At 36.5% G+C, this 12,535-nt stretch overlaps 1 protein-coding gene across 9 annotated transcripts in view; it reads left to right on the top strand.

Annotated features, from left to right (window-relative positions):
* The window catches only part of KIF20B (kinesin family member 20B), an 85,191-nt gene that overhangs the window by 10,761 nt on the left and 61,895 nt on the right, over positions 1-12,535 (top strand). For all 9 annotated transcript variants that reach the window (XR_010318097.1, XM_064269590.1, XM_064269591.1 and 6 more), the window contains exons 3-6: positions 8,549-8,635; positions 8,730-8,846; positions 9,325-9,463; positions 10,379-10,563. Coding sequence is in view for 8 of the 9 variants with exons in the window: in XM_064269590.1 (XP_064125660.1) it covers positions 8,549-8,635; positions 8,730-8,846; positions 9,325-9,463; positions 10,379-10,563 (528 nt within the window). In the remaining variant the exon portion in view is untranslated. The remainder of the gene's footprint in view (positions 1-8,548; positions 8,636-8,729; positions 8,847-9,324; positions 9,464-10,378; positions 10,564-12,535) is intronic.

Below are 12,535 nucleotides of genomic sequence, written 5' to 3'. Positions count from 1 at the left end.
CTTACGACCATGCCCCCCGCCCCCCTTTTTGGACATCTTGTCGTTAGTAATACGTACTACACACAGTACAGTAGCACGTCATTTGCTGGTATCATCCTCATGCCTAACCCCAAAGACAAAGATGGGATTTATAAGCATACTGATAATAAGTTATTAATAATGAAAACTAAAAAAAAAAAAATTTATGTCAGAACCGACTTACAACAGAGTCATCAGAACAGAACCCTGCCACAAGTCGGGGGCTACCTGTATGTCTGTGAGGTCCAGTTGGTTGATAGTGTTATTTCGGTATTCTATATCTTTGCTGATTTTATTTCTAGTTGTTCTGATCATCATTGGAAATGGTATATGAAAATCTACTATTATCGTAGCTCTGTCTTTTTCTCTAATTCTGTTAGAGTTTGCTTTCTAAAATTTGGTGTTCTGGCACTGAGTGTATAAATACTTATAATTGTTATATCTTCTTGGTGAGTTGACCTTTATCATTATATAATGTCTTTTGACTTAGAGTCTATCTTATCGGAGACTAATAATGCCACTCTTGCTGCCTTTTGGTTTTACTGTTTGCTTGGTATGTTTTTTTCTATCCTTTAATTTTTAACCTGTTTGTCTTTATGTCTCAGATGTGTGTCTCGTAGACAATATATTGATGGTCACGTTTTTGTATTTTTATTTTTTAATCCATTCTGCCACTCTGCCTCTTGACAGGTTCATTTAATCCATTTTCATTCAGTGGAATTACTGATAGGTGTGGATTTACTGCTCCCATTTTGTTACAGTTTCTTTTGTGGTGTTAACGATTACTTTGTTCATCTCTACTTTCTGTGATGAGTTCTTTTTGTATATGGCTTTTCTTTTCATTAGTTATTGTTGTTTTTGTGTTTACTGAGTCTTTTTGCCTTTCTTCTTTGTTTTGGTGAGTAGCTTTATTACTTTTCTTTGTGGTTATCCTGAAATTTACATTTATCATCCTAAATTTAAAACAGTCTGTTATATCTTGAGATCCCCTCGATGTCCTTTTTGTATAGAAGTTCTGTAACTACACTATCCATTTCCCCTTTTGTTTTGAAGTTGTTGTTTACGTCTTTATATTTCTGGTTTCCTTTAATTCTGTAGCTTTATTTTACTTTTTTTAAGTCTTTACTTGGCTTGGTTTCTGGGTAATGTTGTCATATGTCTTTATCTTAAGTTGTTGTCTGATGTCTTTGGTTTTCTACCTGAAGGACTCCTTTTAATATTTCTTGTAGAGTAGGTCTAGTGGTTACAAATTCCCTTAATTTCTGCTCCTTTGGGAATATCCTAATTTTGCCCTTATTTTTGAAGACAGGTTTGTTTAATATATGATTCCTGGTTGGCAGTTCTTTTCTTTCAGGGCTTTGTATATGTCAACCCATTACCTTCTTGCCTTCATGGTTTCTCAGGAGAAATCTGTGCTTAGTCTTATTGAGGCCCCTATGTAGGTGATATTTTGCTTTTCTTGAACTGCTCTCAAAATTCTTTGTCTTCGGTTCTGGAAAGTTTGATTATGATATGTCTTGATGGATTTCTTTTGGGGCATATCCTGTATGGCATTCATTGAACTTCTTGGGTAGAAATCTTGTCTTTCATGATAGTTGGGAGTTTTCTGCGATTATGTCCTCAAAAATTCTCTCTGTACTTTTTTTTTTCTCTCTTCCCCTTCTGGGATTTCTAATATGCAAATATTATTTTTCTTAATGGTATCACACATAACCCTTAAGACTTGCTTCATTTTTCTTCTATCTTTTTTCTACTTGTTCCTCAAACAATTTTGTATCAGTGGGTTTGTCCTCAATTTTATTGATCATGTCTTCCATGGATTCAATTCTACTTGTATGTTCTTCTATTGAGTTCTTTATTTCTGATGCTTTATTGTTAAGCTTCTGATTTTCTGGTTGTTTTTATATGGTTTCTGTTTCTCTGTTGAGTTTGTTATTTTGTTCTTGCACTGTTTTCCTAAATTCTGCTAGGTTTTATTTCTGTGTTTTTCTTGATCTCCTTGAGAAACCTAAATATTAGTCTTTTGAATTCCTTGTCAGGTAGATCTGTTATTAGTTTTTCCTCAGAAGGGTGTCCATCCCTTTATTTTGCTTATTTGCCTGAGCCATCATACCCTGTTCCTTCATATGATTTGTAATCAACTGCTGTTTTTGAGGCATTAAGGTGCTATAATTTTTGTTTATGTGTTTTTTTATAGATTCCGTTTGTTTCCTTTTTTGTATTGTCTTGATGTGTCTGGGGTTTAGCTTTTCCCCCTTTCTTTTTGATGTTGTTTTGTAGTATTGGCCTATGTATGAGTATGATGGTGCCAGTTGATTGGTCTGGGTATGGTTTTGGGGCTGTCGGATGGTTGGGTATGCTTTCTTCTCACTGGTGAGTATGGCGGATCACATACTTATTGTGGTCTTATGCCGTTAGGCTTATATGTCTTCTCAGAGGAATGCTTGGTGGTGCGCGAACAGGTTCTTTCCCTGATTTGTGGCTCCAGGTGTCAGTTGGTCAAGGTCCTTTCACATCTCTTGAGAGATAATGTGTTTCCTTTGCATTGCCACAATCAGTTCGTGCAAACTCTGACGTGCAGGATAGGGCACAGGTTGGCAGGGCAGGGCACAGAGTCTCAGCCAGGGAAGAGGGGCCGCCTGGGTAGGGCACGGAGTCCTGCTAGACTGGGGGAGAGTGTTGGCTGGGAAGTGTGTGGAGTCCCTCTCTGCTGGGGGTGGTCAGCAGAGCAGGATGCAGAGTCCCACACGGCTGAGGGTGCTTGGGCAGGTAGGGCATACAGTCTTGCTCAGCTGGGAGGGGTCTGTGGGCGGGAAGGTTCTGAAGCCTGCACATTCGGAATTGGTTGAGGGATGAAGTGGAATGTGCTTGGGTTTGCACAGATAGTTTGCACCTCAAGGAGGGCAAAGGGGCAGGACTAGGTTTGCGTGTGTTGGCATGGGCTGTCCGCCTCAAATCTGATTTTTTTTGTGTTTGTGCTGTAGGTGAAAGTTAACAGAGCAAGTTAGTTTCTCATTCAACAATTTATACACAAATTGCTTTGTAATCCCTGCAATGTGTCAGCACTCCCCTTCTCCACCCAGGGTTCTTCATTTCCATTCATCCTGTTTTCCTGTCCCTTCCTGCCTTTTCATCTTTGCTTTTGGGCAGGTGTTGTCTCTTTGGTCTCATTTACATGACTGAGCTAAGAAGCACGTTCCTCATGTGTGTTGTTGTTTGTTTTATAGACTTGTGTAATCGTTGGCTGAAGGGTAAACTTTAGGAGTGACTTCACTTCTGAGTTAAAAGGGTTCCTGGAGGCCATAGTTTTGGGTTCCTCCAGTTTCTATGAGACCAGTAAGTCTGGTCTTTTTTTGTTAACTTGAATTTTATTCTACATGTTTCTCTTGCTCTATCCAGGACCCTCTATTGTGAACCCTGTCAGAGTGGTAGATGGGGATAGCCAGGTACCATCTAGTTGTTCTAGGCTCAGGCTGGTGGAGACTGTGGTATTTGTGGTTCATTAGTCCTTTAGACTAACATTTCCCACGTGTCCCTGGTTTTCTTTGTTCTCGTTTGCTCTGGATGGGATGGTAACAGTAAATGTGTATAGATGGCTGCTTGCAAGGTTTTAAGATCCCAGGTGCTACTCACCAAAGTCAGATGTAGAGCATTTTTTTTATGAACTATGTTATGGTAATTGAGCTAGATTGTCCCCCAAAACTGTGGTCCCCAGCCCTCAGTCCAGTAACTCAATCCCTCAGGGTATTTGGATGTGTTTATGAAATTTCTATGACTTTGCCTTGGTCACATTGTGCCGACTTCCCCTACGCGTACTGTCTCTCACTTCACCAAAGTTAAACCACTTATCTACTATCTGGTTAGCTATTTCCCTTGACCACTTCTCCCTGGCCTCATTAACCATCAAAGATTGTTTCTTTCTGTATGTGAACCTTTTCTTGAGTTTTTATAATAGTGGTCTCATACAGTATTTGTCCTTTTGTGATTGACTTATTTTACTCAGTGTAACGCCCTCCAGATTGATTCATGTTGTGAGATGTTTTGTGGATTCATCATTGTTCTCTAGCGTTGTGTAGTATTCCATTGTGTGTATGTATCATAATTTGTTTATCCATTCACCTGCTGATGGATGTTTAGGTTGTTTCCATCTTTTTGCTATTGTGAATAAAGCTGTAACGAACATGGACGCGCACATGTCTATTTGTGTGACAGCTTATTTCTCTAGATGTATTCCTAGGAATGGGATTGCTGGATCATGTGGCATTTCTATTTCTAGCTTTTTAAGGAAATGCCACATCATTTTCCATAGTGGTTGTAGGATTTTACCTTCCCACCAGCAGCTCATAAGAGTTCCAATCTCCCCGCAGCCTCTCCAATATTTGTTATTTTCTGATTTTTTTGATTAGTGCCAGTTATGTTGAGGTGAGATGGCATCTCATTGTAGTTTTGATTTACATTTCTCTAATGGCTGATGATCCTGAGTGTTTCCTCATGTGTCTGTTAGCTACCTGAATGTCTTTGGTGGAGTGTTTGTTCATATCCTTTGCCCATCTTTTAATTGGGTTATTTGTCTTTTTGTTGTAGAGGTGTTGAGTTTTCCTATAGATTTTCGAGATTAAACTTGTTGGATATGTCATAGCCAAAATTTTTTCCTAGTCTTTAGGTTCTCTTTTTAGTCTTTTGGTGAAGTCTTTTTTTTATTATTATAATCTTCCTTTGTTTTTCTGGATTTCCCTGTCTGGGTTGACTTCTGTTTGCTCTGCCCAGTGTTCTAGTCTTGGGTCGATACCTGATATTATTGATTTTCTAACCAAAGAACTCCCTTTAGTATTTCTTGTGGTTTTGGTTTGGTTTTTATGAATTCCCTCAACTTGTGTTTATCTGGAAATGTCTTAATTTCACCTTCATATTTAAGAGACAGTTTTGCTGGATATATGATTCTTGGCAGGCAATTTTTTTCCTTCAATTTTTTAAATATGTCATCCCATTGCCTTTTTGCCTGCATGGTTTCTGCCAAGTAGTCCAAGCTTATTCTTATTGGCTCTCATTTGTAGGTGACTTTCATTTATCCCTTGCTGCTCTTACAATTCTCTTTTTATCTGTGGTTTTGGCAAGCTTGATTATAATATGTCTTGGTGACTTTCTTTTAAGATCTACCTTATGTGGAGTTTGATGAGCGTCTTGGATAGATATCTTCTCATCTTTCACAATATCAGGCAAGTTTTCTGCCAATAAATCTTCAACAAGTTTCTCTGTATTTTCTGTTATCCCTCCCTGTTCTGGTACTCCAATCACTCGTAGGTTATTTCTCTTGATAGAGTCCCACATGATTCTTAAGGTTTCTTCATTTTTTTAAATTCTTTTATCTGATTTTTCTTCAAATATATTAGTGCCCAGTGATTGATCTTCGAGTTCAGAAATTCTAGCTTCTACTTGCTCAATTCTGCTCCTCTGACTTTCTATTGAGTTATCTAATTGTGTAATTTTATTGTTAATCTTCTCAATTTCTGATTGCTGTCTGTCTGTGGATTTTTCCAGTTTATTAAACTTTTCATTATGTTCCTGAATAATCTTTCTAATTTCTTCAGTTGCTTTATCTGTGTGTTCCTTGGCTTGTTCTGTGTATTGCCTCATTTCCTTCCTGATGTCTTGAAGGGTTCTGTATATTAAACTTAATTCCAGGAATGCACTTTCATCTAGAAGATCCCTGGATTCTTTGTTTTGAGAGCCTGTTGAGGTGATCATGGTCTGTTTCATTATGTGACTTGATATTGACTTGTCTCCGAGCCATCTATAAGTTTATTGTATTAGTTTATGCTTGCTTACTGTGTCGTAGCTGCTTGCTTTGTTTTGTTTTGGTATACCCCTATGGGTTGCTTGAGTGAGCTAGTTTGATTATTTTCACCTTTGGAGTTCTGGTGTCCTGTCCCCAGCTGGCTAGAGCTGTTATCAGGTGTATCAGTCTAGGAGTCCATTCAGTTTTCTTGTATGAATTCAGCTCAGGTTTCCAGGTAGCTGATATCAAGTGTGTGGTACAGGCTCTGTCCTACAGTCTTAGAGGGGCAGGGGTGATTGGTGTTTATACCGGTATCTGACTGTAGCAGGGGGTCATGCTCTGAACAAGGCAGGGGGCTGAGAACTGACCCCCAAGTGTCTCTGAGGAAAATGCGTCTCTGTTCCCTAGAGTGTGCTGGTGGGTGGGTTCTGCAGAGGGACCATGGGCACCCAAAGTTTTTGGTTGTAAGGACTGGGAGGTACCAGCTATCTTTGGACTCCTGTCACGGGTGGCTGGGTGACCTGAGTGGAGCAAGCAGTCCTTAGGTCCCTGATGTGGGTAGGTGAGGACCTTGTTTAATAGGCAAAGCAATGTCAAACGTCAAACACCTGCCTCTCCACCGCACAGCTGAAGTGGTTGGAGTTTGCCAACAAGGGCCTATTCTCCCGAAATAGGCCCACACAGGTCCATGCAGAAGGGAAGGGTGCTCAAGGTCCATGGACGGTTTATGCCTGGACAGGAGCCGACAGGAGCCGCTCCTGTCCTGAGCTCCCCTGGTTAATGGAGCTAGCAAATTATCTTTTCCCCCCAGTTGCAAATTTTTTTCATTCCCCAAGGCCGGGAGGATGGCTCTAGGTGCTCACCAGGGTCTATCTTAGGTCCAGGGATTCAGCCGCTGAAGCTGGCTTGGGGGTGGGGGGCACTATATGCAAGTACTTAGCTTTTGCCGAGAGCCCCGTTCTCCTCAGGTTCTGGAGGTGCGAGTAGGCTGTGTGGCTGGCTGCTTCTTCCTGAGGAAACTGTGGCCGAATGCTAGTAGCAGCCCACCGCTGCTGCTGCTCTGGGAATGGTGCCTGAGGGCTCCCCGAGATTCCGGTCGGGTAACTCCTCTCCACTTCTGAACAGGCTCTTCCTCCCCTTGCCCCTCAGTTTGTTGTCTAAGCTTGCCTTTGATGCTCAGGGCTCCCAGCTTGTCACAGATATACTCATTTCACTTGTTTTTTTCCGTTTTTGTTGTAAAGCGGGCTCGATGGAAGCGTCTGTCTATTCCGCCATCTTGGCTCCCTTGGCGAAGTCTTTTGATGGGCGTAAGTGTTTAATTTTTAGGAGATCCCACTTTCCTAGTTTATCTTCTGGTATTTGTGTATTGTTAGTTATGGTTTGCATCCTATTTTTCCTTTCATGATCTTTATCATTTTAGGTTTTATATTTTTGTCTTTGATCCATTTTGAATTAGTTTTTGTGTATGATGTGGGGTATGGGTCCTGTTTAATTTTTTTTCTTTTAATAGATAGACATCCAGTTTTGTCCGCACCATTTGTTAAAGAGACTTCTTTTCCTCATTTAATTGACTTTGTACCTTTGTGAAAGATCAGCTAAGGGACAGATTTACATCTGGGTTCTCAATTTTGTTCCATTGATCTATGTGTCTATTGTACCAGTACCAGCTGTCTTGACTATTGTGGCTATATAGTAGTTTCTGAGATCAGTTAATACAAGGCTTCCTACTTTGTTCTTTTTCTTCTTCGATAATGCTTTACGTATCTGGGGCTTCCTGATTGGTTTTTGAATGCTAAACTGACCTTGAATTCCTGGAATAAATCATTCTTGTCTAGGATGTATTACCTATTTTATATATTGTTGAATTTGGTTTGCTGATACTTTCTAAAGGAATGTTTGCCGTTATCTTAATGAGGGGTATTGTTCAGTAATTTTTTCTGAGATGTTCTTTTTTAACTTGTGATGTCAAGTTTATGCCGAACTCATAAAATAAGTTGGGAAGTGTTACCTTTTCCTTTACTTTCTTAAAGATTTTTTGGAAGATCTTTAAAGAATTTATGGAAGATTTGTGTGATTACTTTCTTAAATGTTTGAGAGAATTTACCAGTTAACTACCAGGGCTGGAGTTTTTTTTTTTGTGGGAAGTTTTTTGATTAATAATTGAATTTCTTTAATAGATATAGACTTGTTTAGATTTTCTGATTTTTTTTGTCTGTGTAAGTAAATTCTGTTCTTCAGAGAATTATTTCATTTTATTTGTTTTTTGTATTTAAAAAGTTAGAATTATACTTGAAAATGAACTACTAGTTTTATTTCTTAACCCAAGGGAAGCAGTAAGGAGTTATATACTAAAAAAAAAAAAATTCTAAAAGCTTGATGGAATCATGAATTTGGGTTTATAGACTATTCTGGTTACCCGTGATTTTCAAGAGGTCTATTTTTTCAAATAATTTAGACAATGTCAATTTTACTAGGTTTAAAGTTGAGGATTTTTATTAAAGGCTTATTATAAACTTCAAGTAAAATATAGAAGGCAGAGGAAACTGACTGACTGTTGTGGTATATTTTGTTTTTTAAAACATATTTATTGAATTTTTCTTTGAACATAAAATGTTTAAAAACAGAATCATCACTGTTTGCTTAAAGATTCTTTTTAATTTCAGATTGTTATGTAACAATCAGCCACATTAAAGAAAGCTGATCGCTGAAAATTTACATTTGGTGTCTTTTTAATATGTATTTTTTTTCCTTAAGATAAATAGTTTGGAATCCAAAGATTATCTCCAGGTTTGTCTTCGAATAAGATCATTAACACAGTCAGAAAAGGAACGTGAATCTGAGGTTCGTTGAATTTAATTGGGTTTTAATGTTTTACTTTCGTTAAATGAGTAGAATACCATTGTTCCCATTTATTTATTGTGGGTGTATGTTCTAGGGCTGTGTGTGTATTTTGGATTCACAGACGGTTCTGCTTAAAGATCCCCAAAGCATCATTGGTCAGTCAAGTGAGAAGAGCTCTGGGCAGATGGCACAGAAATTCAGCTTTTCCAAGGTAAGTACCCACGTGAAACTGAATTTTTTTTTTTTTTTTTTAAAAGAAAGTGACTTGTCTTAGGTTAAATTGCTTTGTAAGTGTATATAATGAATTATATATTTTGTTTTTATGAATCTTAGATTTTAGGCAGTGATGTTTTTTCCTCAAGTTTAGGGGTCAAATTTCAAGTCTGTAATGTACTTGGAAGTAAATAAATCAGTGTATAGTACTTATATACCCTCTCCTTTTCTCTAAATGATAGATTCTTTTGAAAACTTGTATCAAAACTTGATTGGCTGTGTCAGATTCCAGTCTTTAAAACTTTCTGATACTTAGTAGTTAAACTGCTAAGTGTGTTTTTGAGAGTGACTGTATGGAACTGGTTACAAGAATGAATCTTATAAAACCAGTCTTTTTAATTTTTAAAACATGAGAGAGAAGATAGAACTCACTGTAAATATTAACTTGAATTTTCTAAAAAATCATTTTTATTCAGGTTTTTGGCCCAGAAACTACACAGAAGGAATTCTTTCAGGGTTGCATTATACAATTAGTAAAAGATCTCTTGAAAGGACAAAGTCGGCTGATATTTACTTATGGGGTAACTAACTCAGGAAAAACATACACAGTTCAAGGTAAATACATTGTTTTACTCTTGGTCAAAGGAAAAAAAAAGCAGTAATATTCACCCCTCTTTTCATACTTGTGTGTAGTTTTGTTTCCATCGCCAAACATGCTTGCTCCATTATTAATAGGAATAGCATACTGAATGTGTTTTGCAAATGGCTTTTAATTCAGGTTGATTTAGTTGACTTATGACATGACATTACCCATATGATAGAGAATAAGATGATGATGAAAATTCAAAAAATTTAAAATCTGTGTGATAATGAATAAAAAAAAAAAAAACCAGGGAGATATTTTATAGTTCATTTTATTTTTATACTTTGTAACTATAAGTGATTACAAATCTTAATATTTTTGGCCTGATCAGAATGTTAAATTTTAGACTTTACGTCAGAATAGTAGTTGATAAGCGCCCTGGTGGTGCAGTGGTTAAGAGCTTGGCTGCTAACCAGAAGGTCATCAGTTTGAATGCACCAGCTGCTCCCTGGAAACCCTGTGGGTTCTACTCTGTCCTATAGGGTCACTATGAGTTGGAGTCGTTGGGTTTAGTAGTTGATAAAATGTTAATAGTACAGTGAAGACTAAAGTGATGGAAAGCTTTGAGTAATCCCTCAATTTCCTAGCTGTTTACTCTTGCCTGTTGGTAGTATACCTGTTGCCGTCAAGTTGACTCTGACAGAGTAGAACTTTCCTATAGGGTTTTGAAGGCTGAAATCTTTACAGAAGCAGACTGCCACATCTTTATTTCTCCTGAGAAGCCGCTGGTGGGTTCTAACTACCCCACCTTTTGGTTAGCAGCAGAGCGCGTAAGCACTGTGCCATCAGCACACCCTATTGGTGACATAAGGGATCCTTAATATTCCAGGGAAGTTTCTTCCTTTCCACTACTCTGAAAGAATATGAAGCAAAAATTCTTTTCACAGGCACAGAAGAAAATATTGGTATTCTCCCTCGAGCTTTGAATGTATTATTTGATAGTCTTCGGGAAAGACTGTACACAAAGATGAACCTTAAACCACATAGATCCAGAGAATACTTACGGTTATCACCAGATCAAGAGAAAGAAGAAGTTGCTAACAAAAGCGCATTGCTTCGCCAAATTAAAGAGGTATGTAAATATTTTACTACGTAAAATAGATGTAAATCATGAGTTTAATCAACTCTTTATTTTTTTTTAATCCAATATTAGACTATGTTTATGGTTGTTTTTGTTGTCTTTAATTTTTGAGAAAAATATTAAAATGTTGTTTGAAGACATCTCATATCTATTTTATATTTTATGAACAGCAAGAATGCTTAAACAGTATAAATGTAAATGATTTTGAAATCTTTTTTGGTTGTTGTAGAAATAACATTGTACTTTGATGTATAATTTGTAAATGGTTTTTAAAAATCTTTTATTATTGTAAAAGTAATATGTACACACAAAATTTAAACAAGGGAATGTGGGGGAAAAAGCTGAAGTTCCTTATAATTCCATTCCCCAAGGGAAAAAAACCACTGTTAAGAGATTGGAAAATGCTCTTTTTTGAGTATTTTCTGTTGCTATAACATTCACATAAACAGTTTTCTGTATATGTCTCTATATACATAAACATACACAACCGTATGCATGGTTGCAATTATTTTCATTTATTTGTATGTGAAATATTTTTTTTTTACAAAAATGAGATCTTACGATGTATATCCTTCTATAACTTGCTCTTTAACACATCTGAAAGCTCTTACTACCTTAATTCTTGTGTCTGTTATCTATTTGTGTGTTTACCTTGTTTTCTTTATAATTTTTTTAATCACATTTTTAAACCAATTCACTGTTGACGGACATTTGGATTGTTTTCATCTTTCACTATTTAAACAATGCGCCAGTGAGAAAACATCCTTTTGCATACATATTTGCATCTAAGTATTTATGAAGGATAAATTCTTAGAAATAGAACTGCTATGTCAAAGGATATGTATATTTTATATTTTATTCTCAGATTACTCCCCCACTATCCATATGATGGTGCTAGTTTTCCGAAACCCTGGCCAGCAATGGACATTTAAAAGTTTCTGGTTATGACAAGGGAAAATGGTCTTACTTAGGTTTAATATATATTTCTGGATTTATAAATGAGGTGATTAGTGCATCTTAGAATTTTTCTGTAAATTGCCAAATGTGTTGCTTGCCCATTTTTCTACTATAATGTAACTCTTAAGATTCATAAGAGCTTATTTAAAAATTTTTATTCATTATTATAGGTTGCGAATTTTCCTGCTTATTGTTTGTCTCCAACTTTCTTTGATTATTGTGTTTTTTACCATCTAACCAATTTGTATTAGGGCACTTAGAGGGTCCAGGCAGTGTTTTAAGTGTTGAGAACACAGTACTGCCCTAATGGAGGTTTTATTGTAGTAGGGGAAGAACTAACAATACGTTAATAGAAAAATACCTATATAATGTGCTGTGAGGAGGTGTTATTTTGTATATGGTGGTGCCATATAGACTTGTGAAAACTTTTTTTAGGGCTTTATTTGTCCGTTTGCCCTGTGTTTTCTGGATTTTGTGTTATGTTTTCAGATGCTAACCCTATTCAAGACTGTTAAAAACTATTAACAGTTTTTATAAATATTTATAAATAAAAATTTAAAAGTTAGTAATGGGAATTAAAGAAAAAAAGACATTTAGAAACCAGTGTCTCAGGGTAATAAGGAAAAGTTTTGTCATGGAGATCAAAGTTGAGAGTCCATGATTATTATCTCTGAAAATAAAATAGTTGAGTCCTTTAACAAAAATTATGGAGGTTAGTAGATAATTTCATGATAATTCATAAAGGAAATTAAAAATGTTAGTATTGAGAAAAATTCCCTAATGAAGTTATATGTAATTATTTAAAAGTTTATAAAATGAAATGTGCACTTACATGCATTGATTACAAAATGTGCTTCTAGAAAGCAATTTGACAATAGTATATTAAGAGTAAAAACTTAAAAATTTTTTAGTATCTTTTCACTCACCAATTCCAGTTTTAGAAATACATCCTAAAGAATAGTAGAATACAGGAGGAAAAACAATATACAGAGATGCTTTTTATAAT

The sequence above is a fragment of the Loxodonta africana genome, chromosome 16 (genome assembly GCF_030014295.1).
Source record: "Loxodonta africana isolate mLoxAfr1 chromosome 16, mLoxAfr1.hap2, whole genome shotgun sequence".
In the NCBI taxonomy this organism is placed as follows: Eukaryota; Metazoa; Chordata; class Mammalia; order Proboscidea; family Elephantidae; genus Loxodonta; species Loxodonta africana.
Note: the sequence above shows the minus strand (reverse complement) of the source record. Positions and strands in the feature narration are given on the sequence as shown.